The sequence below is a fragment of the Notamacropus eugenii genome, chromosome 2 (genome assembly GCF_028372415.1).
Source record: "Notamacropus eugenii isolate mMacEug1 chromosome 2, mMacEug1.pri_v2, whole genome shotgun sequence".
Classification (NCBI taxonomy): Eukaryota; Metazoa; Chordata; class Mammalia; order Diprotodontia; family Macropodidae; genus Notamacropus; species Notamacropus eugenii.
This window is the reverse complement of record NC_092873.1, coordinates 104,698,419-104,723,950: the sequence shown is the minus strand read 5'-3', so window position 1 is coordinate 104,723,950 and position 25,532 is coordinate 104,698,419. Positions and strand designations below refer to the sequence as shown.

Below are 25,532 nucleotides of genomic sequence, written 5' to 3'. Positions count from 1 at the left end.
ACTAATATATCCTTATCCTTTGATTCAACAATTACATTACTCAACTTGTAATCCAAGGAGGCCATTGATTAGAAGAAATATCATGTAAATGCCGAAATATTTATAGAAATACTTTTTTTGATAAGAAAGAGTTACAAATAAAGTAGATGTTCATCAACTGAGAAATGGCTAAACCAATTTTTACAAAATGTGATGGAATATTACATTTTAATGGAATGTTAGGAACATGATGATTACAGAAAAGCATGGAAAAATCTAAATGAATTGATGCAGACTGAAATAAGTAATGCCAAGAAAGCTATATACATGACTAGAACAATGAAGTTGAAGAGAACAGTCATGTTTACACATACACACACACATACACATACACATACACACAAATTAAAAGTGAATTCTTTCAATGTCTGAAGAACAACCATGACTTGAAAGAGAGATATGAGAAGAGACTTGCATGCCGCTACTTTGCAAAGGTAGAAGATGTATAAGTTTGATCCACTACAATCATTTACAGAATTTTTTCATGTATGGCTCAGTTACAATGATTTCCCCATTTTTTCATATTTTCTTTCAAAATATTATTTGTTCCATAGAATGAGAAGGAGAGGAAAAAGGATAGTATGATGAGGGTAATGCATCAATAAATACATTTTTTAAAATGAGAAAATTATTGCATAGGTGAGAAATCTTGACTATAATGCAGTATTTCTGTGCTATAAATAGCAATTCATGTGATGAGCTCAGAAAACTATGAGAAGACTTCTATGGACTGAAATAAAGTGAAGTAAGCAGAATCATAAAAACAATAAACTCAAGGACTACAGAAATTACGGAAATCAATAATCATACAATTAAAACTGAATGTTGCGAAGTTATATTGAACAAGCTTGCCCCTAAAAAAAGATATGAGAAATTATATCTCTTTTAGACCTTCACCCTCACATTCTTTGAAGAGATGAACTATGGATGCAGAGCACACACAATTTTTGGTGTGTTGATTATCATTACACAGCTTTCCCTTTGTTTAATCATAGATACTGATGGAAGTAAAAAAAAAATCTAGTACAATTTCCTTTATTTTATAGTTGGGGAAAGTGAGGTCCAGGGAAGGGAGGGTTAGTGCCCAAGGACATACAGTTGTAAGAACATCAATATGATCCTGAATACTGTGACTCTCAGTATGGCTTTTTCCCATTGTACTTCATTGCCTTTGAGTGAAGTTCAAACAAACAGATGGGCTTCATTAGCAGGAATGAAAAAAAAACAACTAAAGGATAGATGTGGAGATGGTGATGGGGGTGTTGTTTGAATATATTGTGATCATGTATTCTGAATCTCCACTGGGGTCACTAAAGTAGGCTTGTTCTGAAACATGATTTCTGGATTATTCAGAAAGATTTTCCTGTTAGTGATGATTGTCAGACATTAAAATAAAAGAATAAGTTCTGTGGGTGTTTATAAGCAGAATTGAATCACATCTTCTTGACATGATGCAATTATTATCCTGCTTGAAAACAATAATATAAACCTCATGACCTCCAAGTGGACAAATTATATTTCTAGGATTTTGGTTCAATTACTCCTATTTTATCTTTTCTTCCTCTTGGGTTTTGACAGCCCCTGAGTAACTGGCTTGAGTTTCCCTAGAGACTCTAGGAGGTGCCTTGTAGAGGGATTACCTGGTCCTCCTGCTTCCCCTCTCATGGGGCTCTGAGAGTTTCACTCTCTCACAGGGCCAAGCATAGGTCTGTTGATTGAACTCATCAATGGAAATGAGGAAAAGAGGTCTTAGAACCACAGATTCTGCTCCTTGCTGTCCCTCTGCTACTTGCTGCTTTAGAAACTGGGATTTACTTTTGACCATTTAGGAAACTCCTACCAAGTCATCAAAAGTTTCCTTTTAAAGAGATGGATATTTATCTTTCATAATTTCTTTTTCTTCTGGACCCACCAAATTACAAGTATTGTATATGCTTTTAGTTTATATGCATATGATTTCATATGTATACTAGGCATCATATTTCTTCCTTCTCAAAGGATGAGAGTGGGGTGGAGGGGGGAAAAGAATTCATAAGTGGAAACAAAAATTTAGTATAAGAATTAGATGTATAAAATTGTTCTTATGATATATATATATATACAAATTATATAAACGTAGTCTAAAATTCAGGGGACCACTAAGTTGATCTCCAAGGTCCTTTCCTGCTCTAAAATGTGACAATATCATTGTATTTCATATTTATTCTATGCAATTACCTCTGCTCCTGAGTATAATTGTCCAGCCTGTTCCTAATACTATATTTCTCTCATATTTGTCCATGTCAAATAAGAATGAGACTGACTTAAAATCTGGTATTGGAGATATGCAAGATTCTTAGAGCTCAAAGAGTACTGCTAATTCCCTCTGGCTTTAGATTATAAGGGATTCACAAAAAAGATCATCTTTCCCATTAGTAGCATTTGAATCCAAGAATATGATTGGAAGTTCTTATTTCATTTCAAGTTGTAAACTGTTTATTGCTTTAAAATATTAACGTGATGGAAGCTTTACAACTTGAAATGAAATAAAATGAATTTCAAATTACATTATTTGATTTAAACTCCACTATTTTGGAAGATGATCATTTGTTTGTATCTTTGGTTGGTTCATTCACAGATGGGAGGCAGTTTAGTTTAGTGGGAAAAATAATTTCTTGGATATTTCTAAACCTGGATTCAGAGCCTAGGTTTTTATCTAACCAGTCTCATGGCTGTGTGCAAGACATTAAGCACTCAAGGATCTTATCATCCTCATCTGTATAATGGAGGGATTGAACTGGATGATCTAGAAAGTCCCTTTCTGCTCTGGTACCTGATGCATTTATTAAGTACTGGTACTAAAAATATCTGATTTTCAAATATCCAACTTTTCTATTTTATTATTTTTGGGAAAACCGAATGGAGAACTGAATAAGGAGACTAAAAGGTGTGGGATCCTAGGGTGCTCAAAGAAGTCACTTAGTCCCTGGGGCTTAGTTTTCTCATCTATGAAATAATGACACCAGTTTTTGTTCTCTTGTAGCTCATAGGAAAAATGGTGCAGTGAATTGAGCCCTAAAGTTGGAATAATGGGACACTCAATAATTTTCTTACCTGCTATTTTATATTATATCAAGTACTTTGAATGTACCAGCATTTTCTTAATATTCTGATTTTGTATTTTTCAAATGTAGGATTCATATCTACCATGTAAACATGTCAAAGGAGTTAGATTTACCTAGAATCCTCAAGAGATAAGGTTACTAGCTCAACACTGATAAAGAAATGTAATCATTTTGATGTGTCTGAGTTAACAATTGGACTGAACCACAGCTAAAACATCATACTACTGCTACTTCTAACAATAAATATGTAATTATTTATCATATTAACACTACTATATAAATGTTAGCAATAATAATAGTTATTATTTTTTACTGCTAGTTATTACTTTCATTATAGTTAACATTCATAGAGTAAGTACTATGTTCCAGGCATTTGGCTAAATACTTAAAAATTATTATATCATTTCACCCTTACAACATCCCTGGGAGGTAGCTGCTATTATTATTCTCATTTTAGAGATGAGGAAACTGAAAATTATGAAAACCCTATGTCTCCAGCACTTAAAAAATCCTTTGTTAGATTACACTGAGTAAGCACATACATACAGTTGCTCACACACAAACTCACACACACACACATTCCAATCTTTACCAGGAACCTTCTACTCACTTGGCTTTACCCCATCTTCCCAGGTAGTCTGACTCATGCGGTAAGCTAGTCTCTGGCTGGCAGAGCTCATCTGTATATTTGAGATCAGGATCACCTATATGTGGGTAAGCGAAGAATCTAACAGCCCATCTCTCTCTAGAAAAGAAAAGTTTTTTTCTTCTGTGCTACTTGACAAAAGGAAAGAGTTTTTTTCTCTTCTTCTTTGCTTGGGGAATTCAATTTAGTCTGAAGCAGGATAACACTGATGCAGAAAGTAAAATTAGTCATTTCTATCCTCTCTTCAAACATGATGCAAGAGAAAAGGGTGATATGAAAGGGAAATGGAGCAACAAGAGAAAATAATATTGTTGATAACCAGAAGGAATGTTGCATGTCTTAAAAGTACTAGCTTTTATGTTGTGTTATAAAGTTTGCAAAGGATTCTCTTCAAACAAATGATTTGTGTGAATTATATCTTAACACCTACCCTGTGAGATAACTGCTCTTATTATCTGAGTTTACAGATGGAGGAAACAAACTAAGAGATATTAAGTGACCAGCCTACAATCAAAAAACCCTTAAGTGTTTGTGATGAGGTCTGAACACAGGTCTTCCTGACTTGGTTGTGCACGACAGCTTCCACACCATATGGCGACCTTATGTGGGAGGAATGGAAAATTGTTGCAGGAAGAAATGATGGTCTGAATTGTAGGTGTCAGAGACTATCTGTGAGTATGTGCTACCTCTTGCTACAGCAGAAAAGAGATTCTGCTGTCTCCTCATCTCCCCTGTGGCAAAAACACTAGGCAAGCTAAAGTCAATGTTTCCCAAAGTGGGAAAAGGGACCTTCAATTGATGCTCTGATTTTGCTGTAACAGAGACATCTTTGCTTGTTACTGAGGGAGACATCCTCCAATCAGGGGAGGTGAGTCCAAATAGTAGGAAATAGGAGCTTTATGTCAATTCCTCATTGACTCCCTGTCCATCTCTAAAACTAATATTTTTTCTTATATTCCTCTTTCCCTACAGCACCAACACAAATATGAATGTCTCTGCAAATAGACCCAAGGCCAGTGCTTGAGCTCATAGGCAGATTTGTACCTTAGCATATCTGACAAGCATGACCTACTCATGCCACCAGGAAGCCCTTCAAAGTTGCTCAGATAAAAAAGATTTAGGTTTTAGACTCATTGCCCATGGTGATGAAATTGGTTCATCAGTTTGCTATACTCTCTTCTAGACTGATTTCATTTAACAGTGTGTAAATATCTTCCTCCCTGACCACAATCCTCCCTTCATTTTCACCTTCACCCCTGTCTCAACCAGGATCTAGCTATGAAGAGTGGGGTCCCTGGCAACTTCTCCAATGTGACAGAATTTATTCTCCTAGGATTCAGAGTTCCCTCAGAATTCCAGATCATCCTTTTCTTGGTCTTCTTGCTCATCTATATGATCATACTGATGGGGAACATTGGAATGACAGTCATCATTAAGATAGACTCACGACTGCATACTCCAATGTATTTCTTCCTTAGAAACTTGTCCTATTTAGACCTTTGCTACTCAACTGTCATTGCCCCTAAAGCTTTAACAAATTTCTTATCCACAAGAAAGACAATTTCATATAATGGCTGTGCTACTCAGTTTTTCTTCTTTGCTCTCTTTGTCACAACTGAAGGATTTCTTCTGGCCGTGATGGCGTATGATCGCTTCATAGCCATCTGCTCCCCACTCCTCTATCCTGTACGCATGTCCCAGCAGGTGTGTATACAACTAGTAGCTGGTTCCTACTTTTGTGGGTGCATCAATTCCATGGTTCAAACTGGCTTCACCTTCAGCTTACAGTTTTGTGGGGAGAACAGAATTGACCATTTCTTCTGTGATGTTTCAGCCCTGATCAAGATCTCATGTGTGGACATTTTCACGAATGAGATTGTACTGTTTATACTTTCTGCAGTCATCATTATAACCACCAGCTTGGTGATCCTTGTTTCTTATTCTTACATCCTCACCACTGTTCTGAAAATCCCCTCCACTCAGGGCAGGCGTAAAACCTTTTCCACCTGTGGGTCTCACATTGCTGTGGTGAGTTTATTCTATGGGACAGTGTTCTTCATGTATGCACAGCCCGGGGCCCTCTCATCTCCAGACAAAAGCAAGGTTGTAGCTGTATTTTACACACTTGTCATCCCCATGTTCAACCCTCTGATCTATAGCCTGAGGAATAGGGATGTGAAGGAGTCTGTGAAAAGAATCATGGGTATGAAAATTTCCTCTTAGTGACCTTTACAGAAAAGAAAGTGATAGACAAAGTTGGTCTTCCAGGGGATTTGAATTTGGTCAAGTATATGAACAAAGGGAAGTGTTGAAAAAAAAGTTACGTAAATTCAGTTATCCATCTACCTACTTTCTTCTGCCTATTATCTATCTACCTTCTTACACCTGTCTATCTCTATTTGTTCATTCATTCGTTTATTCATTTGTTTGTATATCATCCAGACCTATGATTTCTTTGGTAAGTAGAATTCCTTTCTTCAATGCACATTAGCATCTCTTTAGTAATTTATATTCTTAGAGAGTTGCCTGGGGTGTGTGTGTGGGGTATGAAGAGGTTAAGTGACTTGTTCACAATTATACTCCTAGGATAGGGAGGAAGCAAGACTTGAACCACTTCTTTCTGACTTTCTGATCCATGTCACCACATGGCCTCTCAGAGACATTTGTCTAAGATGTACCTACAAAATCACTCCCAAGTCACAGAATAAAAACAAAGAACTATTTCATATTCATGGACAATAAGAAATAAGTTTTCTACATAACTAAGATGCATGCTATTTTTGTTGTTTTTCCATTAGGATTAACTGAGAGTATTATTATATTGATATTAAAATTGCTTTTGATATTAATGTAGTGCTTTTGTTTTGAATATAATGATGAATTTATGTGGAGTTCCAGTATAGAGTCAAAACTCTTTGAGGAGAGGGACTATGTTTCAGGTACACTTTCAACTTCTTCACTGCCTAGCATAGAATTTTACCTTTAGTAGCTGCTAAATAAATATTGGTTAGATATAATTCATGTCACAGATGCTAGTTTACTTGGAGTTCAGTTCTCTCATTTTATATATGAGGAAGGTGACCATTGTAGCTCTAAAACTGGGACGGAACTCAGATGCTGTCTAGACCAAACACCTTAGAAAGTGAGACCCAAGAAAATTAAGTGATTTGCCCAAGATCATAAAAGTGGAAAAAAACTGGGATTAGGCTTTGCCTTCTCATCTACTGCTATTTGTATACCATGCTACTTAACTAGGAACAATGCTTAAAAAATTAATTTATGGCAGACAGGAGCAAGCATGTATGGAGTGCTTACTGTGTGCCAAGAAGTGTGCTAAATGCTTCCCAGATATTATCTCTTCTGATCCTCACAACAACTCTGGGAGGGAGGTACTGTTATCATCTCAATTTTATAATTGAGAAAACAGGCTAACAGAAGTTAAGTGACTTGCCTATTGGTGCAGCTAATAAATGTTTGAGGCCAGAAGTGAACTCAAGAAGTCCTGACTCCAAGTCCCACTCACTATCCATGACTGAGATGTTGAAAGCACTGTGACAGGATGGTTGACTTTATGGCATGACATGCTTTCCATGGAGGAGTAGAAGTGAGGATACTTTGAACCCTTCAAATCATACTATGCAGCTGTCTTGATAATCCCTGTCATGTATGCTCCATGTCCTGGGTCACCCTCTCTCTATCTCTCTCCTTTCTCTCTTTCCCACCTCCCCAGTTATGTCTTCAGCTCAGAGAATCATGATTCAGATATTTTATATTTTACAAAACCTCCCCTGACAGTCCCTTCTAAATGCTCCCTCCATATGCTATTGTGCAATAAGAAATGATGGACAGGTAGATTTCAGAAATTCCAGGAAAGACCTGTATGAACTGTTGCAAATTGGAATGAGCAGGACCAGGAAAATATTGTACACAGTACCAGCAACATTGTGTGATGATCAACTATGAATGCTCAGATCTTCTCAGTAACACAATGATCCAAGAGAAGTAAAAAGGACTCAGGAAGGAAAATGTTATCCCTATCCACATAAAGAACTGGTAGACACTAAATGCACATCAGAACATATTTTTTCACTTACTTTTTTCTTTTTCATAGTTTTAAAAAAACCTGTTTCTTCTTTCACAATTATGACTAAAATGGGAACATATCTTCATAACAGCCCATGATATAGTGTATATCAAGCCATCTATTACTTTCAGAAGAGAAGAGGAGAGGGAGGCAGGGAGAAAATTTGGAACTCAAAGTCTTGTAAAAATGAATGTTAAAAATTTTCTTGAAATGTAACGGGAAAAATAAAATAGTAGTTTAAAAAAAATATGAATGCTCCCTTCATGTTAGTATTTAGACTTAATTGGCATGAGAATGCTAAGACCCAGATCTCCCCTGTTCCCTTACACAGCCACCTCTCCCAAGTCTATGTCTACCAGCTTCACTTTTGCTCTGTTACATGCTGACCCACTGATTTAATAACCCTCTCTACTGTTGCCATGTCATGTACACTGCCACTCTTTTCATGGTCCCTTTATCACCACCCTCTCCCATTTACGTTCACTGAGTCTTCTTATACAAAAGACATTTCTCACTGAAAACATTTCAAGTTTTTTGTGCCTGCACAGCTAGCTCTTCAAAGGACAGAAAAGACAGTTGGGGAGAGTGTGATTCTGAGAGTGCATCACAGTGGTACCAGTCCCAGGATTCCAGATGCTTCTTGGGAAAGACAAGGACATGATAATGTGCTGTGTTTCCTTTAACAACTTGAATATCTTGCTACGACACTTGAATCACTTAAATATAGAGGTAAAAAACTGGTGGATTATTTTTTTTCCTTTTGCAACTTTACTAATTAGTTCATCCTGAGTTATTCATTGGAAGGATATGAACACAGCATGAGGAATACATTTTTCAAATATTTTGTATACATTCACAAAGGCAGAATTTAGAGTGGAGAATAAACCTGACTGGTTATGCAAACTCCTCCTTCCCTACTCCCTCCAGGGAAAGGGGCAGACCCAAATCCTCTGAGACAGTGATTATCTTTGGCCACTGGAGCTGGCTCAGAATGGGGCCTTTCTTTCTGCCCCCAAAACTTTCATCTAACTTCCCTTTTCCTTCTATGGCAAAGAGAAGTTGGATAGGACTTAGCCCTCTGGCCAGAATCTCAGTTTATTACTTCCAGAAGCCATAGATCAGATCTGCACTGAATCATTTCTCTGCTATTTTAGAATTAAGGATAAAATACAAATAATAACTGCTTCTCATTCCTGCTGGCCACACCTAATCAGCAAGCAGGAAAGGAAATTTTCTAGCCAATTACACTGTGTGAAGCAAAATAACAACCTGTATTTCCTGATCAAAATTTAAAACATACAGAACAATTGACATTGATCTGGTCCACTATCAAATAAAAGATTTGTAATACTATTTCTTTTTTTAAACTTAAGTTATGTAATTTGTTTTCAGTGTTCTACAATCACTTCCATATATCTTAGATTTTTTTTCTCCTCCATCTTCCTCCTTCCCCACTCCCTCCTTGAGATAGCATATAATTTTACGTAGGTTCTACACATACATTCCTATTAAATCCATTTTCACCTTAGTCATGTTGCATAGAAGGGTTAAAATGAATGGGAGAAATCATAAAATGAAACAAAAAAAAATACAAAAGAAAATGGTCTCCTTCATTCTATGATCAAATTCATAGTTCTTTCGCGGGATGTGGAAGGCATTTTGCCTCAAGAGTCCACAGAGAATTTTTAAAGTCATTGCATTGCAATGAAGTACTAAGTTTACCAGAAAAATTCCTGGCACACTGTGGTTGTTGCTGTATACAAAATTCTCCTGTTCTGCTCCTTTAACTCAGCATCAGTTCATATAAGTCTTTCCAGGCCTCCCTGAAGTCTTCCTGTTCATCATTTCTTATAGCACAATAGCATTCCATTACATTCATATACCACAATTTATTCAACCATTCCCCAATTGATGGGCATCCACTTGATTTCCAGTTTTTGGTCACCATAAAGAGAGCTGCTATAAATATTTTTGTACATATAGGACCCTTTCCCATTTTTTTATGATTTTTTGGGCTTACAGTCCTAGAAGCAGTATTGCTGGGTCAAAGGGTATGCACATTTTTGTAGCCCTTTGGAGATAGTTCCAAATTGCTCTCCAGAATGGTTGGATCAGGTCACAGCTCCATTAACCATAAATTAGTGTTTCAACTCTCCCACATCTTCTCCAACATTTATCATCTTCCTGTTTTGCCATGTTAGCCAATTTGATAGCTGTGATGTGGTATCTCAGAGTTGTTTTGATTTGCATCTCTCTAATCAATAGTGATTTAGAGCTTTTTTGAATGAGCATAGATAGCTTTAATTTCTTCCTTTGAAAACTGCCTGTTTGTATCCTGTGACCATTTATCAGTTAGGGAGTTACTTTTATTCTGGTACGTTTGACTCAGTTCTTTATATATATTAGAAATGAGGCCTTTATCACAGAACTGGTTGCAAAAATTCTTTCCCAGTTTTCTGCTTTCCTCTTAATCTTGGTTACATTGGGTTTGTTTGTGCAAAAATTTTTCAATTTAATGTAAACAAAATTATTCATTTTGCACTTCGTAATGTTTTCTATCTGTTGTTTAGTCAAAAATTTCTCCATTATCCATAAATCTGATGAATACTCTTGTCCTTGTTTCCCTAATTTGTTTATAGTATCAATCTCTATACCTAGATCATGTTCCCACTTGAACTTTATTCTTCCGTATGGTATCAGACCTTGGTCTATGTCCAGATTTGCCATACTGCTGCCCAATTTTCCCAGCAATTTTTGTTGAACAGTGAGTTCTTATCCCAGAAGCTGGGGTCCTTGGGTTTATCAGACAGTGGATTGCTATATTCATTGACTACTGTGTCTTGAACACCTAATGTATTGCACTGGTCTACTCCTTTGTTTCTTAGCCAGTACCAAGTGGTTTTGGCGATTGCTACTTTATACTGCAATTTGAGATCTGGTAGAGCTAGATCACCTTCCCTAGCATTTTTTAAAATTAGTTCTCTTGATATTCTGATCTTTTTGTTCTTCTGGATGAATTTTGATTTTGTTTTTTCTAACTCTAGAAAATAATTGTTTGATAGTTTGATTGGTATGGCACTGAATAAATAAATTAATTTAGGTAGAATTGTCATTTGTATTATATTGGCTCAGCCTATATATGAACAGCTGATGTTTTTCCATTTACTTAGATTTGATTTTCTGTGTTTTGTAATTGTGTTCATATAGTCCCTGAGTTTGTTTTGACAGGTAGACTCCCAAATGTTTTATAGTGTCTACCCTAGCTTCAAATGGGATTTCTCTTTCTATCCCTTGCTATTGGGCTTTGTTACTAATACATAGAAATGCAAAAGATTTGTATGGGTATATTTTGCAACCTGCAACTTTGCCAAAGTTGTTTATTATTTCAAGTAGTTTTTTAATTGATTCTCTAGGGTTCTCTAAATATATCAGCACATTATCTGCAAAGAGTGATAATTTAGTTTCTTCTTTGACTATTCTAACTCCTTTAATTTCTTTTTCTCCTCTTATTGCTAAAGCTACCATTTCTAGTACCATATTGAATAATAGTGGTGATAATGAACATCCTTGTTTCACTTCTGATCTTATTGGAAATGCATCTAGCTTGTCCCCATTGCATATAATGCTTGCTGAAGCTTTTCGGTAGGTACTGCTTTTTATTTTATGGAAAGTTCCATTTATTCCTTTGTTCTCCAGTGTTTTCAGTAGAAATGGGTGTTATATTTTGTCAAAAGCTTTTTCTGCATCTATTGAGATAATCATGTGTTTTCTGTTAGTTTTGGTATTGATATGATTAATGATGCTAATAGTTTTCCTAATATTAAACCAGCCCTGCATTCCTGGTATAAATTCTACCTGATCATAGTGTATTATCCACATGATAGATTCCTGTATTCTTTTTGCAAAATATTATTTAAAATTTTATCATCTACATTCATTGGAGAAATTGGTCTATAATTTTCTTTCTCTGTTTTGGCTCTTCCTGGTTTAGGTATCAAAGCCATATTTTCATCATAAAAAGAGTTTTAGAGGCCTCCTTCTTCCCCAGTTTTCCCAAATAGTTGCTATAGTATTGAAATTAACTGTTCTTCAAATGTTTGATAGAAATCACTTGTAAATCCATTTGGCCCTGGAGAGTTTTTCCTAGGGATTTCATTGATGGCTTGTTCAATTTCTTTTTCTGAAAAGGAGTTATTTAAGTATTCAATTTCCTCTGTTGTTAATCTGGGCAATTTATATTTTTTGAATAATAATTCATCTCATTTAGATTGTCGAATTTATGGGCATACAGTTGGATGAAGTAAATTCCAATTATTGTTTTAATTTCATTCTCCTTGAAGGTGAGTTCACCCTTTTCATTTTTGATATTGGTAATTTGGTTTTCTTCTTTCTTTTTTCATCAAATTGACCAAATGTTGTCAATTTTATTGACTTTTTCATAAAGCCAACTCTTAGTTTTATTTATTAGTTCAATAGTTTTCTTAATTTCAATTTTATTAATGTTTCTTTTGGTATTCAGTATTTCTAATTTGACATTTACTTGGGGATTTTCAATTTGATCTTTTTCTAGATTTTTCAGCTGCATGCCCAATTTATTGATATCCTTTTCCTATATTTTATTCATGTAGGTATTCAAAGATGTATAACTTCCCCTAAGAAATGCTTTTGCACTGTTTCATAAAATTTGGTAGGTTATCTCATTGTTGTCATTCTCTTGAGTGAAGTTGTTAATTGTTTCTATGATATGTTGTTCAACCCACTCATTCTTTAGGATTAGATTATTTAGTTTTCAGTTAATTTTTGGTTGATCTTTCCATGGGCTATTATTACACATAATTTTTATTGCTTTATGATCTGAGAAGGATGCATTGATTTTCTCTGCCATTCTTCACTGGATTGTGAAGGTTTTGTGCCCAAGTAAATACTCAATTTTTATATATGTGCAATGTATCCAGAGATCTATCATATGTACCTTATCTATAATTTTATTTACCTCCTTAACTTCTCTCTTGTTGATTTTGAGGTCAGATTATCAAGTTCAAAGAGGGGGAGATTGAGGTCCCTCACTAGTATAGTTTTGCTGTCTATTTCTTCTGTAACTCCCTTTACTTCTCCTCTAAGAATCTGGATGCTATATCACTTGGAGCACATATTTTTAGTAATGAAATTGCTTCGTTGTCTATGGTGCCTTTTAGTAGGATATAGTTTTTTCCTTATCTCTTTTGATTAGATCTATTTCTGCTTTTGCTTTGTCTGAGATTAGGATTGCTACCCCTGCTTTATTTACATCAGATGAAGCACAATATATTCTGCTCCAGCCTTTTACCTTTACCTTGCGTATCTTCCGGTTTCAAATGTATTTCTTGTAAACAACATATTGCTGGATTATGGTTTTTCATCCATTCGACTATCCTTCTCCATTTTATGGGAGAGTTCATCCCATTCCCATTCACAGTTATGATTACTATCTGTGTCTTTTCCTTCTTCCTCTTTCCCCCATTTGTGTTTTAGTTCTCACTTTTCCCTTCATCTCCACAGTAGAGTTTTAAATTTTGACGTCTGCCTCCCTCAATCTTTCCTCAATCTTCTCTTCCTTCTCTCAATCAGCTCCCTCCATTTTACTCCCCTTTACCCTTACTACGACTTTCTTCCCTTTTAGCCTCCCCTGCCTTTTCTTTACCCCTTCCCCTCCTTCTGCCTATACAGCTAGTTAGATTTCTATATTTAACTGAGTTTATTGTTCCTTCCTTGAACCAAATGAAATGAGAGTAAATCTCAAACAGTGCTCATCTCCCTCCCCTTTCCCTGCACTGCAATTTGTTTTTGTGCCTCTTCCTGTGAAGTAATTTACCATTTTCTGCCTCCTCCTTTTTACTTCTCCTGTTACAATCCCTTTAGACCCTTAAATCACATTTTATCATCACATCATTTATTTTATACCCACTCCCTCTGTGTATATCACTTTTACATTTCATAATAAGTATGCAGTTCTTAAAATTAACAGGTATCATCGTCCCTTATAGGGATGTAAACAGTATGCCCATATGGAATAACAATTTTTTCCCCATTTATCTTTTTATGCCTCTCTTGAGACTTGTGGTTAAAGATCTAATTTTCTATTGAGCTCTGGCCTTTTCTTCATGAAGGTCTGGAAATCTTTTATTTCATTGAGTGTCCATCTGCTTGCCTGAAATATTATGTTCAACTTTGCTGAATAATTGATCCTTGTTTGTAGTCCCAGCTCCTTTGTGTTATGGAATATCATATTCCAATTCCTTAGATCATTTAATGCAGAAGCTGCAAGGTCCTGACTGATCCTGACTGCAGCTCCTTGATATTTGAATGGTTTCTTTCTGGCTGTCTGTAGTGTTTTCTCCTTCACTTAATAGTTTTGTACATAGTTAATAGTTTTGGAATTTCACAATGGCAATTCTTGGTCTTTTTAGTTTGGGAATCTTTTTTAGGAAGTGAACAGTGGATTATTTTGATGACTATTTTGCCTTTTATATCTAGCACTTTTGAGCAGTTTTCCTTAATGATTTCTTGGAATATATTGTCTAGGCTCTTTTTTCCACTGTGGCTTTCTGGTAAACCAATAATTCTTAGATTTTTTTTCTGTCATGTGTCTATTTTCCAGGTCAGTTGTTGTTTCAATTAGATAGTTTACATTTTCTTCTGTCTTTTCATTTTTTAGATTCTGTTTGACTTATTCTTGATGTCTCAGAGTCATTAGCTTCTACTTGCCCAATTCTAATTTTTATCAAATGCTTTCTTCAGTTAACTTCGAGTCTCCTTTTCCATATGCTCAATTGTTCCTTTTAAGTAGTTATTTTCTCCAGTTTGTTTTTGTACTTCCTTTTCCATTTGTCTAATTTTTATTTTAAATTCTTCTGTGATTTCTTTTCTCATTTTAAAAAAATCATTGACCACTTTTCATTCTATTTCTATAATTTGGCTTTTAAAATATTTCTTCAGCTCTTCCAAGAATGCTCTTTGTGTTTCAGACTAGTTCATATTCCTTTCTGAAATTTCAGATGTGAGTACAGTCTCAATACTGACCTCTTTGGTATTCTTGGTTTGGTCTTTGTCCCCACAGAAAGATCTATGGTCTTTCCTTTTCTACTTTGCTTCCTACTCATGTTGGTGATGATCATCCTTTTCCTGACTTTTAAAGTAGATCTCTGCTTCTAGTGCAGAAGGGGCTCTGTCCCACAGTTCTTGTGCCTTGAACTTGAGGCTTTGTGCATTGTGGCCTCTGGTTCTTTCAGCTAGAAGCTAAAATACTGCAGCTTTCCTGGTGCTGAGCTGCCTGGTGTGAGAAAGCAGAGGTCAGCAAAGCAGAGAAAGCAGAATTCTTTCTGGGTTTCCCCAGAATTACCCTGGAGATAGTTGTGTTAAGTGTGGAGGAGGGGTGGTCTGGTTACAGTAGATGTCCTCTGCTGAGCTAGAGCATAGGCAAACCCAGCGGTTGGTTATCCTGGCTGCCCTAGTGTCTTCCTGCTTCCCCTGGTGTGCTAAGGCACACCTGGGGTCCTGGTGTTGATGGTTGTGGTCTCCACCCCTCTGGGGCTCTGAATCCCCTCCTGGTTTGCTGAGGTAGGTTTGTCTGGGCCAGTTCTAGTCCTACACGAGGAACCCTCCTTAGAGATTTTCCTAGGCTAACGTGCTAAGAGACTGTTTACCCTTCAGCTGATCCCACTGTTCCAGGATTTTTCTGGGAAAATATTTTGTGTCTTTCAAAGTCAACAAGGGGAGGGGGAGAGTATTTACCAATTACTCTGCCATCTAGCCTCCCAGAAGTTCAAGTAGGTGACTTACAGACATTTATTCCGGGGACTAGTATACTCAGGAGCATCTGCTGCAGGTACCTGGGACTCTGTGGCTCTCACTTGCTTGAGTCTGCTGGACTCCTATCCTAGACTGATATACCTGAGATTCTGCAGTGTGGCCACTGCCTCACACTGCTCAGGGCTTCTTGCTCTGCCCTACCACTGGTACAGCCTGTGTGCTGTGCACTGTGTGCTCCTCTAGCCCTGCACAATGCATCCTTCCTGTCAACCTTCCAGTCTATCCTGGGCTGCGAATCTGCCACAATCTGTCTCCTAATGGATTCTACCTCTTCCAAATCTGGTCAGATTCTCATTTTAGAGGTATCTGAAGGAGTTTGTCTAAGAGCTTAGGTGAGTAGTTGCTCTCACTCTGTCATCTTGTCTCCTACAATATTATTTCAACAGTAAACAGAAGCTTACAGGGCAATTGGGGAATTTTGGTCTCAAATTTCTATCCTTTTGGCTAGGTGAGAAGAGGGGGAAATAGCTTGAAAAGATTCTAAACTGATCTACTTAAATAGTCAGCCAGAAAGAAGTTCACTAATGATCAGGCCTATTTTATATTATTGCTTTGTTGTCTGCCTCTGATGAACCAACATGTTGGACACCCTGGTAGATGCCGGGGGTCCTTGACAGTATCCACTGCCACTATTACATACCACTTCTGTGGTTCTCCTCCTGACTACTGACTGTCACAGATTCTCTATCAGATATCTTTCTCTCCACTATAATATTCCCTTACTATCTAAACCACATCATAAATTTGGTCTATTTTTTATCAGGCAAGGAAGAAAATTAGAAATACTCCAAGCCCCATAATTCTTTCTAGAATATTTCCTTTGTCTATTGAGAATTCATCTAAGTCCCTCTAAACATTTGTTACAGATCATACACCACAACAAGTACAAAATATACAAAGAATTTGAATATTAAGGTGAATGAAAAAAATTAAAAAATAGAAAACAAAATGATAATGGACTTTTAAGAACTATGGCAAGGGGTCATTTCTTAACTAAATGAGGGTGAGGCAGAGAGATAGATACACACAGAGAAGTGATAACAATGGATAAACAAGCATTTTTGATTCTGAGGAACTGAAAATATTTTTGTACAAAAAATTAATGCTATCATAAGAAAGGAAGTTGCAAACTGGTGAAAAAAATTTCATTAAATATTTGTAACAAGTATATGATATTAAAGAATATATGGAACATAAATATATGACTTATAGATAAATATCCACTCAATAAATGGTCAAGGGGTATGAAGAAACAGTTGTTAAAAGTAAAATTGCAAACTATGTTTGCCAAATTTATTAATTTATTTGTTTTCAGTTTTCAATATTTGCTTCCATAAATTTTAAATTTTCTCACCCTTCCTCTTCCCTCCATCCCCAAAACGTCAATCAATCTTATATGGACACTATACATACATTCCTATTAAACACATTTTCACATTAGTCATGTTTTATAGATACATGAATGAGAAACCATGAGAAAAACAAAACAAAACATAATAAAAGAGAAAATAGACTACTTTGTTCTTTGTTCTGACTCCTTATTCTTTCTCTGGATGTGGATAGGATTTTGCATCATGAATCCTTTGGAAATGTTTTAGATCCTTGATTTGCTGAGAAGGGCCAAATATATCAAAATCCATCCTCACCAACCCTTGTTATGACTACCCATGATATTCTCCTGGTTCTGTTCACTTCACTCAGCATCAGTTCAAATAGGTCTTTCCAGGTTTTTCCAAAGTCTGCTTGTTCATCATTTCTTATAGCTCCACCAATAATGAATTAGTGTTCCAATTCTTCCACATCTTCTGCAAAATTTATCATTTTCCTCTTTTGATTTTTTTAACCAATCTGCTATGTGTGATTTAGTACCTCGGAGTTGTTTTGATTTCCATCTGTCTAATCAATAGCGATTTAGAGCATTTTTTCCATATGATGGTAGATAGCTTTAATTTCTTCCACTGAAAAGTCTGTTCATATTCTTTGACCATTTATCAGTTGAGGAATGATTCGTATTCTTATAAATTTGACTCAGTTCTTTATATACTTTAGAAATGAAGTTTTCATCACAGACAATAGTTGCAAATTATATTATACAGTAATGAAATATAAAGTTTTGTTTTACTTATGATTTTGAAAGCACTGAAAAGAAAATTATAAAACTTGAAGTGTAAACTAATTGTGCATATTTTATCTGGGACATTCTGTAAAATTAGAAGAATAATTCAGTAAGACCTCACATACTTACTGTTTTCTACAAGACGAGTTTAAATTTTTTTCTTGTACAAATGTTATTGAATATAAATACTATTTAATTAAATAATTTATAAGATGCAAGATGTTTTTCACAACACAATAGTCACATACAAACGCATACATATACATGCATATATATATGTATATATATATATATATATATATATATATATACATATATATATATGCACTTAATTTCAATGTTAAACATTTTCATTTGGAGAAAAAGTTTACAATATTTAGCCCAACACCAAGCAAAAGCAGTCTTAAATTTGGTTCTGCATCAAGTTTATTTCTGGATTTTGATTTAAAACTAGAAAAAAGACAAAATGCTCACTCACATAAATAGACCACGAAACATTTTAGGTTAACCTTACAATTACTGTCGTTGAAAAATAGAAATTCATTTTTTATACTCAAAAATATATTGGACTATAATTTTTGAAGGATATTTATAGTTCAAAATTCACTGATATATCAATTATATATATCTATATCTACCCATAACTGTCTATCCATATCTATTCACATTGTCTATCCATATCTCTCTGTCTTTTTCTCTCTATCCATATCTATCCAGCTATCTTTCTGTTCGTCTCTGTCTTTATCTCTGTCTCTCTGTCTGTCTGTCTGTCTGTCTCTATTTCTCCCCTTCGACCCCTTTCTCTCATTGACTTTGAACCTCTTTCTCTTTTGTTCTGACTTTCTTTCTCAATCTATCAGTCAGACCTGTAAGAATGAATGTTAATGTTAGAATGAATGCCCATGTATTTTAACACTATAAGAGAATATAGGAAGCAGCAGATAAATATTGAAACAAGGTATACCACACTGTCACATGACTGGCAATCAGGGTGGAATTCTTGTCCTTTCTTCCTGCCACCCTCACAGATGGTCTGAAGAGGTACTGTAGGAAGAGCCTGAGATGCAAATTCTAGGTTGTTGTTGTGTTGGTCCTGCACTGCCAAAGAAGATCATACCCTCAAAGAAATGATGATATGACTTGCATGTGACTTTGTTTTGAATGAGGGAGGGCTGTGCAAGAACACCAGCCTCACTTCTCCTCCAGAGCCATCTGAATCCAGTGACCAGATATTCATCAGGGTGTCTAGAGATGACCCAGGATGCACTGGGAGACCTTGGCCCCTTTAGACTAAGGTCTATTCAGGTACTCACTTAGGGTGAGGTAAAGTCTATTAGTTGAATAGGCCTGTTTAAGTAGGGGATGATCCCTTTAAGGAGACAAAGAAAAATAAAGACATCAGGCTGGGAGGGAAGCAGCAACAGTTACTATTCATAATCAGTCTTAAGCTAGAAGGGTCCAGAAGAGAGCCCTTAGGCAGGGGCGTATTGTTGTCCAATGTACAAGCTTCAGAGTGCAGTAGGTTTAACTCTACCATAAAACAGAGAGGGATAGAAGAATGAATATAAAACCAAAATCCTATATTATGTTGTTTACAAGAAACACATTTGAAACAGGGTGATACACACAGGGTAAAGGTAAAATATGGGGAAGAATATATTATGCTTCAGCTGATGTAAAAAAAAGCAGAAGTAGCAATCCTAATATCAGACAAAGCAAGAGCAGAAACAGATGTAATCAAAAGAGATAAAGAAGGAAACTATATTCTGCTAAAAGGGACTATAGACAATGAAGTAATATTATTACTAAATATATATGCACTAAGTGGTAAAGTATCCAAATTCTTAGAGGAGAAGCTAAGAGAGTTACAGGAAGAAATAGAGAGCAACACTACACTGGTGGGGGACCTCAAAGTCCTCCTTTCTGAACTTGATAAATCTAACCCCAAAATAAAGTAGACAGAAGTTAGTGAGGTGAATATAATTCTGGATAAGTTAGATATGATGGACCTCTGTAGAAAATTGTATGGGGATAGAAAGGAGTACACCTTTTTCTCCATGGTACGTGTTGCATAAAAAAAAATTGATCATGTACTAGGGCATAAAAACCTTACATACAGAAAGGCAGAGATACTCAATGCACCCTTTTCAGATCACGAAACAATAAAAATTATATGTAATAAAGGGCCATGGAAGGATAGACCAAAAATTAATGGAAATTAAACAATCTAATCCTAAAGAATAATTGGGTTAAACAACAAATCGAAGAAAGTACAATAACTTCATTCAAGAAAATAGTAATAATGAGACAACCTACTAAAATTTATGGGATACTGTGAAACCAATTCTTGGGGAAGTTTTTAGACATTTGCCCAATGCTGTATTCTGGGGAAAGAGTGGTTGAAAAGAATTGTAGCCTGAACTTCATCCAACTCACCAAACTGCTGGTTTCACTGATTAATGGTCTATCCTGACAGCTCTTTCTAGCCTTTTCCCCAAACAAGAACCTCTTCTCCACTCCCCACCATTTCCTGGTTCATGTACAATCCTCAAAGAAATTTCAGTTCCTCTTGAATTCCCCTGTTTGAGATGACAAGGTCAGTGCCCATCCCATGTTCCTTAGTGAGCTCAGAACAGGGAGAAAAAAGACTCTAGCAGCACACAGTCCTGCTTGGTTTCTACTATGTGGTCTCTGGATGGAAGTTCAAAAGAACACCAAACTTTTCTTTTTTAATTCTTTAGAGAAAGTAAGTTTTTCTAGTTTTGTAAAAGACAACTCAAAGGCAAATTTTTGGTAATTAAAAAGGATCCCATTGTGGGTATGGGGGCTGGAAGTCTCTCCTTCTGTAAAAGGAGGATCTGAGAATAAGCCTAGAGAAACACACATGTGAGAAATGAGCCCCCACCTGTGAGAAACATGCTCATTTTAAACAAAGAACAATACTTGTTGTAAAGTCAGGAAAGCTTTAATTAATTTTTATGTTCATTGCCCCTAAATGAATGGGTAGCTTCTAGGGCAGTGCTACAATTATTCAGACCAATGCAAACCCCTTTATACTGTTCCAAATTGGAATCTCCCACCTCACTATCTGTTGGCTAAATAAGGCCTCCTGAACACCTCACTTCATGTTCTATTCTTTGATAGGATTCCCCTCAAGCAACTCATCAAGCCTGGGCACGAGTTTCTGACCTTTTACCTGATCATGCTAGGTCACAACTCTAATTAGCTGCTATCGCTTAAAGCTAGGAGGAGTTTTAACACTGTGGAAACAGAATTCTTTCTTTGGTTTCCCACAAATTCCCATCCCCCCTTTATTTAATCAAAATTTGTTTCCACACCTAAATCCAATCAATACCTCCTCTGATTTCTTTCCTATATGAATTCTTCCCCTCATGTATCTCCCCTTTAAGTAAATATGGGAAGGGAGTGAAACTGATGGAAGTATTGATAAATTATAAAGTGACAGTCTCCTTTCATAAGTACAGATACAGAGACTCAGAAGAGAAAAGATAAATCAATGAATTGTCCTTTTAAATGTTCCATCTCATACAACAGTCTTGGGAGGAACATCATCTGATGCAATTTTCTGGTCTGGATGCTTGTTAAAGCCATCTTCAGCACAGCATCTCAGCATCTTCCTCCCTTAATCTTCCTGTAGAAATCTGCTTTCTTCATATCTGTTCTCCTATAAAAGTGACCTTGGTACAGTTTTAGATTACCATTCCTAAGTCTTATACCTTTTTCCTTACAAAATCAAAATTGGAAGCTTGGTAAATTGTCATGTTTAAGAAATTCACATTAGAATGCAGTTTTTTACATTTTACATTAATCTACTTTTCATATCCCCATCAGGAGGATGAGATTTCACTATGAAATTAATAAAAGGCTCCAGTACATACATAAATACAATAAGTAATTAACACAGTACATATCAAGTCATAAAACAATTCCAACTTGTGGTCACTTCATTTTTCTTTTAAAACATTTCCAAGAGAGACTACAAACCATTTTTTTTTTTAACATTAACCAACTGAGCCAACTATAATATTAACTAAGTATGCTAGCTTCACAAGTCCTCAACCTAGTTGTCTCCATACTATTACTAAGGATTAAAGGATATTTGTCTGTCTATCTATCTATCTATCTATCTATCTATCTATCTATCTATCTATCTATAACAGGTGTGTATATATGTATATATATATATGCACATGTGTATATGAATATATGTATACACATATATATACATATATACACATATATATACATACACATACATATACATATACACATACACACATATAATAGCTGGGCTAAAATTCTGAGCCTAATAGCTTAATCTTAGACTTCTCTTAACTTCAGATATTCCTGTACTAACCTATTATTTAACAAATCTGATATCATGCTTACAAAACTTTTGAACATAGGAATTTGCCATTAAGAGTAGGGACATAGCAAAGGAGCAACACTTCCCTAACTTCAGTTCTGGGCAGGAGTTGTTTAGCTTGTCAACTGGCACTTAGCCAGCCTTAAAGTCTGTCAGGTGTCAGTGGGGGAAATCGAATCAGGAGAGTTTTAACTCAGCTTAAACAGAAAAGTCATTCTCCCAATCTTTCGATGAGATATCAGCCTTTTGCAGTTCATACCTGCATCTCACAGGCTTTCTGGCATCATGGCTCAGACAGCCTTTCTTGGTATTCACACCTGAAGTTGCACTCAGAAAAAACAGTCCCATAAAATCTTAAAATAGAAGGCTCCTGTAATCGGTTTCAGATATGAATATAATTTCACATTGACTGGGGAATATCTTTAAAGTGAGTCTTAAGTAGAACTGTACTTGTTCTAGTTCCTGATTAAATAACACCCTAAAATCAGATTTGCCAACATAAGTTATTGTCCTAATAGATTGCATCAGTTTTCTAAGCTTCTCTATTCTTTTCTAACCATGCCCAGCCTAAAAGAATGCAATACACATATGATAAGTTGAAACAATAACTTCAGCTTCTATTTAGGTCATAGAATGAATTCAAATCAAACAGAAACATTAACTTTTCCATCAGTGCAAAAGTATTACTACAGGTTACCTGCTTCTAAGAAACTTACACTGAAATTCTTTTCCCCAAACTGAAGATGTTTCTGATTTAGTCTCAGTAATTAATTCAATCAGTTGCTCTTACATCATTTTGAAACATGTAAGGACCTATTCAGCTATACTTTTATTACATTTAAATTTAAATCCCAACCTTAGTCTGTGGGACAATGATTCAACATTGAATTTGTACTTTTCTTTCACAAACTTCTTTTCCTTTATCTAATTATTCCCATAACATTCAGAAAAAAAAATGTTCTTATTCCAGGAACTTTATATTTAACAAGACTATACCAGAGTACTAATTTACCCAATTATTTGATTGAGAACAGCAAAATTCCATATGCTTGCATTGTGCTCACATCTTAAATTACCTGCTTTGAGTATAGAAACATGCCATAAAGATGAAAAGCAAGTATCTAATTAGATATCATCTCCACCTTATTGCCAGACTCACTAAAAGGTAGGAAAATCTTCCTTTTCAGAAAAAGACAATGGGGAAACTGAGTCAGAAGGATCCTATCCCAGGCAGGGCCAGGATTTTCCTTTCAATCTTTTTTCCCCTTGAGTCAAAACTATAGCTGTAACAGTCACATTTTCTTTGAGCAGCAGAAGACAATTTGTTATTGTCCCAGAAGCTTTTACAACAGATAACAGCTTTCATGCATCAAAAATTTTACCAGGACTTACATCTTAAATTTGTCCTAAAAACCCATCAGTAGTATCACCAAAACAATTCCCTTATTGAGGAACTGTATGATTCAGATATGCTCCTCAGAGCTGCTAGGGGCTGTACATTTTTGATTAGCTCTGAAGACTACTCTGAATAGGCAGAATCCTCTTTTACATATAGCACACATGGTAATTAATTACCATGTAATGTAAAATAGTAGCCCCAAATAACTTAGTTAACTGGCAACTTGATCCACATAGGAGGTGGGCTATATTAAAATGAAGCCTTGAACAGTGACCTAGGTCACTTGATCCTGACCAAAGAGACATAAATTTCCATATCACTCAACAATAGGAAAGAATCAACATTTTGCCAGACCTGTGGGGGCAGCTCTGTGAGTTAAGATCAGATCTTAAGAAGTCCTTTTGTAATAATGGCTAGACTTTGAAAGGAAAGGGGCATGGTGAATGAGGAGACTGCCAGGGGCTGTTTGTTTTAAAATATCACAGAGCTTCCTGGAGCCATAAAATTCCCTGTCTCCCTTATCTTGACCCTTATGTAACTTTCATAAAAGCACAATATACACTAGGTTTTAATATAACTTTCAAAATCAAGTTATTACAACAAACCAGCTTACAAATAGAAATTTGGTAGTCCTTCCAAAAATCAAACAAAATTTTTTAAAAAAATTTGTATTTTATTTCTTTTGACAAAACAGATATATCCCAATGAATAAACACACCAAGTCTTTTCTTCCCAAAAGAGTTAAAAAAAAACAAAACTAGCTGCAAGAGTGGTTTTGGCTGATAGTGTACATGTCTATTTTTTTTCCAAGAGAAAATTGTCCACTTCACTCTGCATTTTGATTCCTTAGTTCTTTCTCTGGATGTGGATGGCATTTTGATCATGATTCCTTTGGAAATATTTTAAGTCCTTGCATTGCTGTGAAGGGCTAAGTTTATCAAAAACAGTCCTCATACGCTGTGACAGTTAATATGTATAATATTCTCCTGGTTTTGCTCACTTCACTCAGCATCAGTTCACATAAGTCTTTCCATGCCTCTCTGAAGTCTTCCTGTTCATCATTTCTTTTTTTCACTCTCAATAATACATTTATTCACTCCAATTGACTTAGTATCCAAATTTGTAAAGGAAATCAAAGCTACAAGAAGACATATATAGTAACACAATAGTGATAGGAGCCCTCTATCAGTTTTAGATATATCTAACAGAAAGATAATCATAAGGGAAAATATGAAACTGAAAAAATTGCTAGAGAAATTTAGAGGTTAAAGAGTTTTGACATCTTCTAAATGGTAATTGAAAAGAATATACATACTCTCTAGTATCACAAAAAGCTTTTACAAAAATTGATCATGTACAAGGGCATAGAGATACTAAAAACCAGTACAAAAAGGCAGAAATAGCTGATCTATCCTTTATAGAATATAACATGGTACAAATAGTCATTGGTTCAGGAACCATAAACAAAAAATACAAACCCAAAATAAGACTTGAAAATGAGATCCTAAATAATTAGTGAATTAAAGAACAAATCCTAAAAACAATCACTGGCAATGTAAAATAAAATGATCATGATGAAAAAATGTATAAAAATTTCTGAGATGCAGCTAAAGCAGTCCTTGGGAGAAAAATATCTTTACAAATATACATTAAACAAAATAGAAAAATACAAAATAAGTTAACGGGATATGCACGTCCAAATAAAAATAGAAACTAAACAAATAAAAATATAAATAATCACAGAAGAAGAGATATTAAAATTTAGAGGCAAAATACACAAATTAGAAATAAAAATTCTGGGGGCAGAGCCAAGATGGCGGAGTAGAAAGACACACATACTCTAGCTCCGAACCCACAGCCCATAAAATATATGTAAAAAAGAACTCCTAACAATTTCTGGAGCATCAGA

At 35.5% G+C, this 25,532-nt stretch overlaps 2 protein-coding genes across 3 annotated transcripts in view; both read left to right on the top strand.

The window, feature by feature from the left end:
• LOC140526165 (H-2 class II histocompatibility antigen, E-S beta chain-like) overlaps nucleotides 1–25,532 on the top strand; it is a 131,762-nt gene that overhangs the window by 66,457 nt on the left and 39,773 nt on the right. The gene's annotated exons all lie outside the window — the stretch shown is intronic.
• On the top strand, nucleotides 3,475–6,303 carry LOC140523653 (olfactory receptor 9S13-like). Its single transcript, XM_072638428.1, has one exon. It carries the CDS (start codon nucleotides 5,068–5,070, stop codon nucleotides 6,010–6,012), a length of 945 nt encoding a protein of 314 aa, XP_072494529.1. The 5' UTR covers nucleotides 3,475–5,067; the 3' UTR covers nucleotides 6,013–6,303.

Bases quoted from the DNA above. Each gene is read 5' to 3' on its own strand.
- LOC140523653 (XM_072638428.1), top strand. From the start codon at position 5,068: ATGAAGAGTGGGGTCCCTGGCAACTTCTCCAATGTGACAGAATTTATT.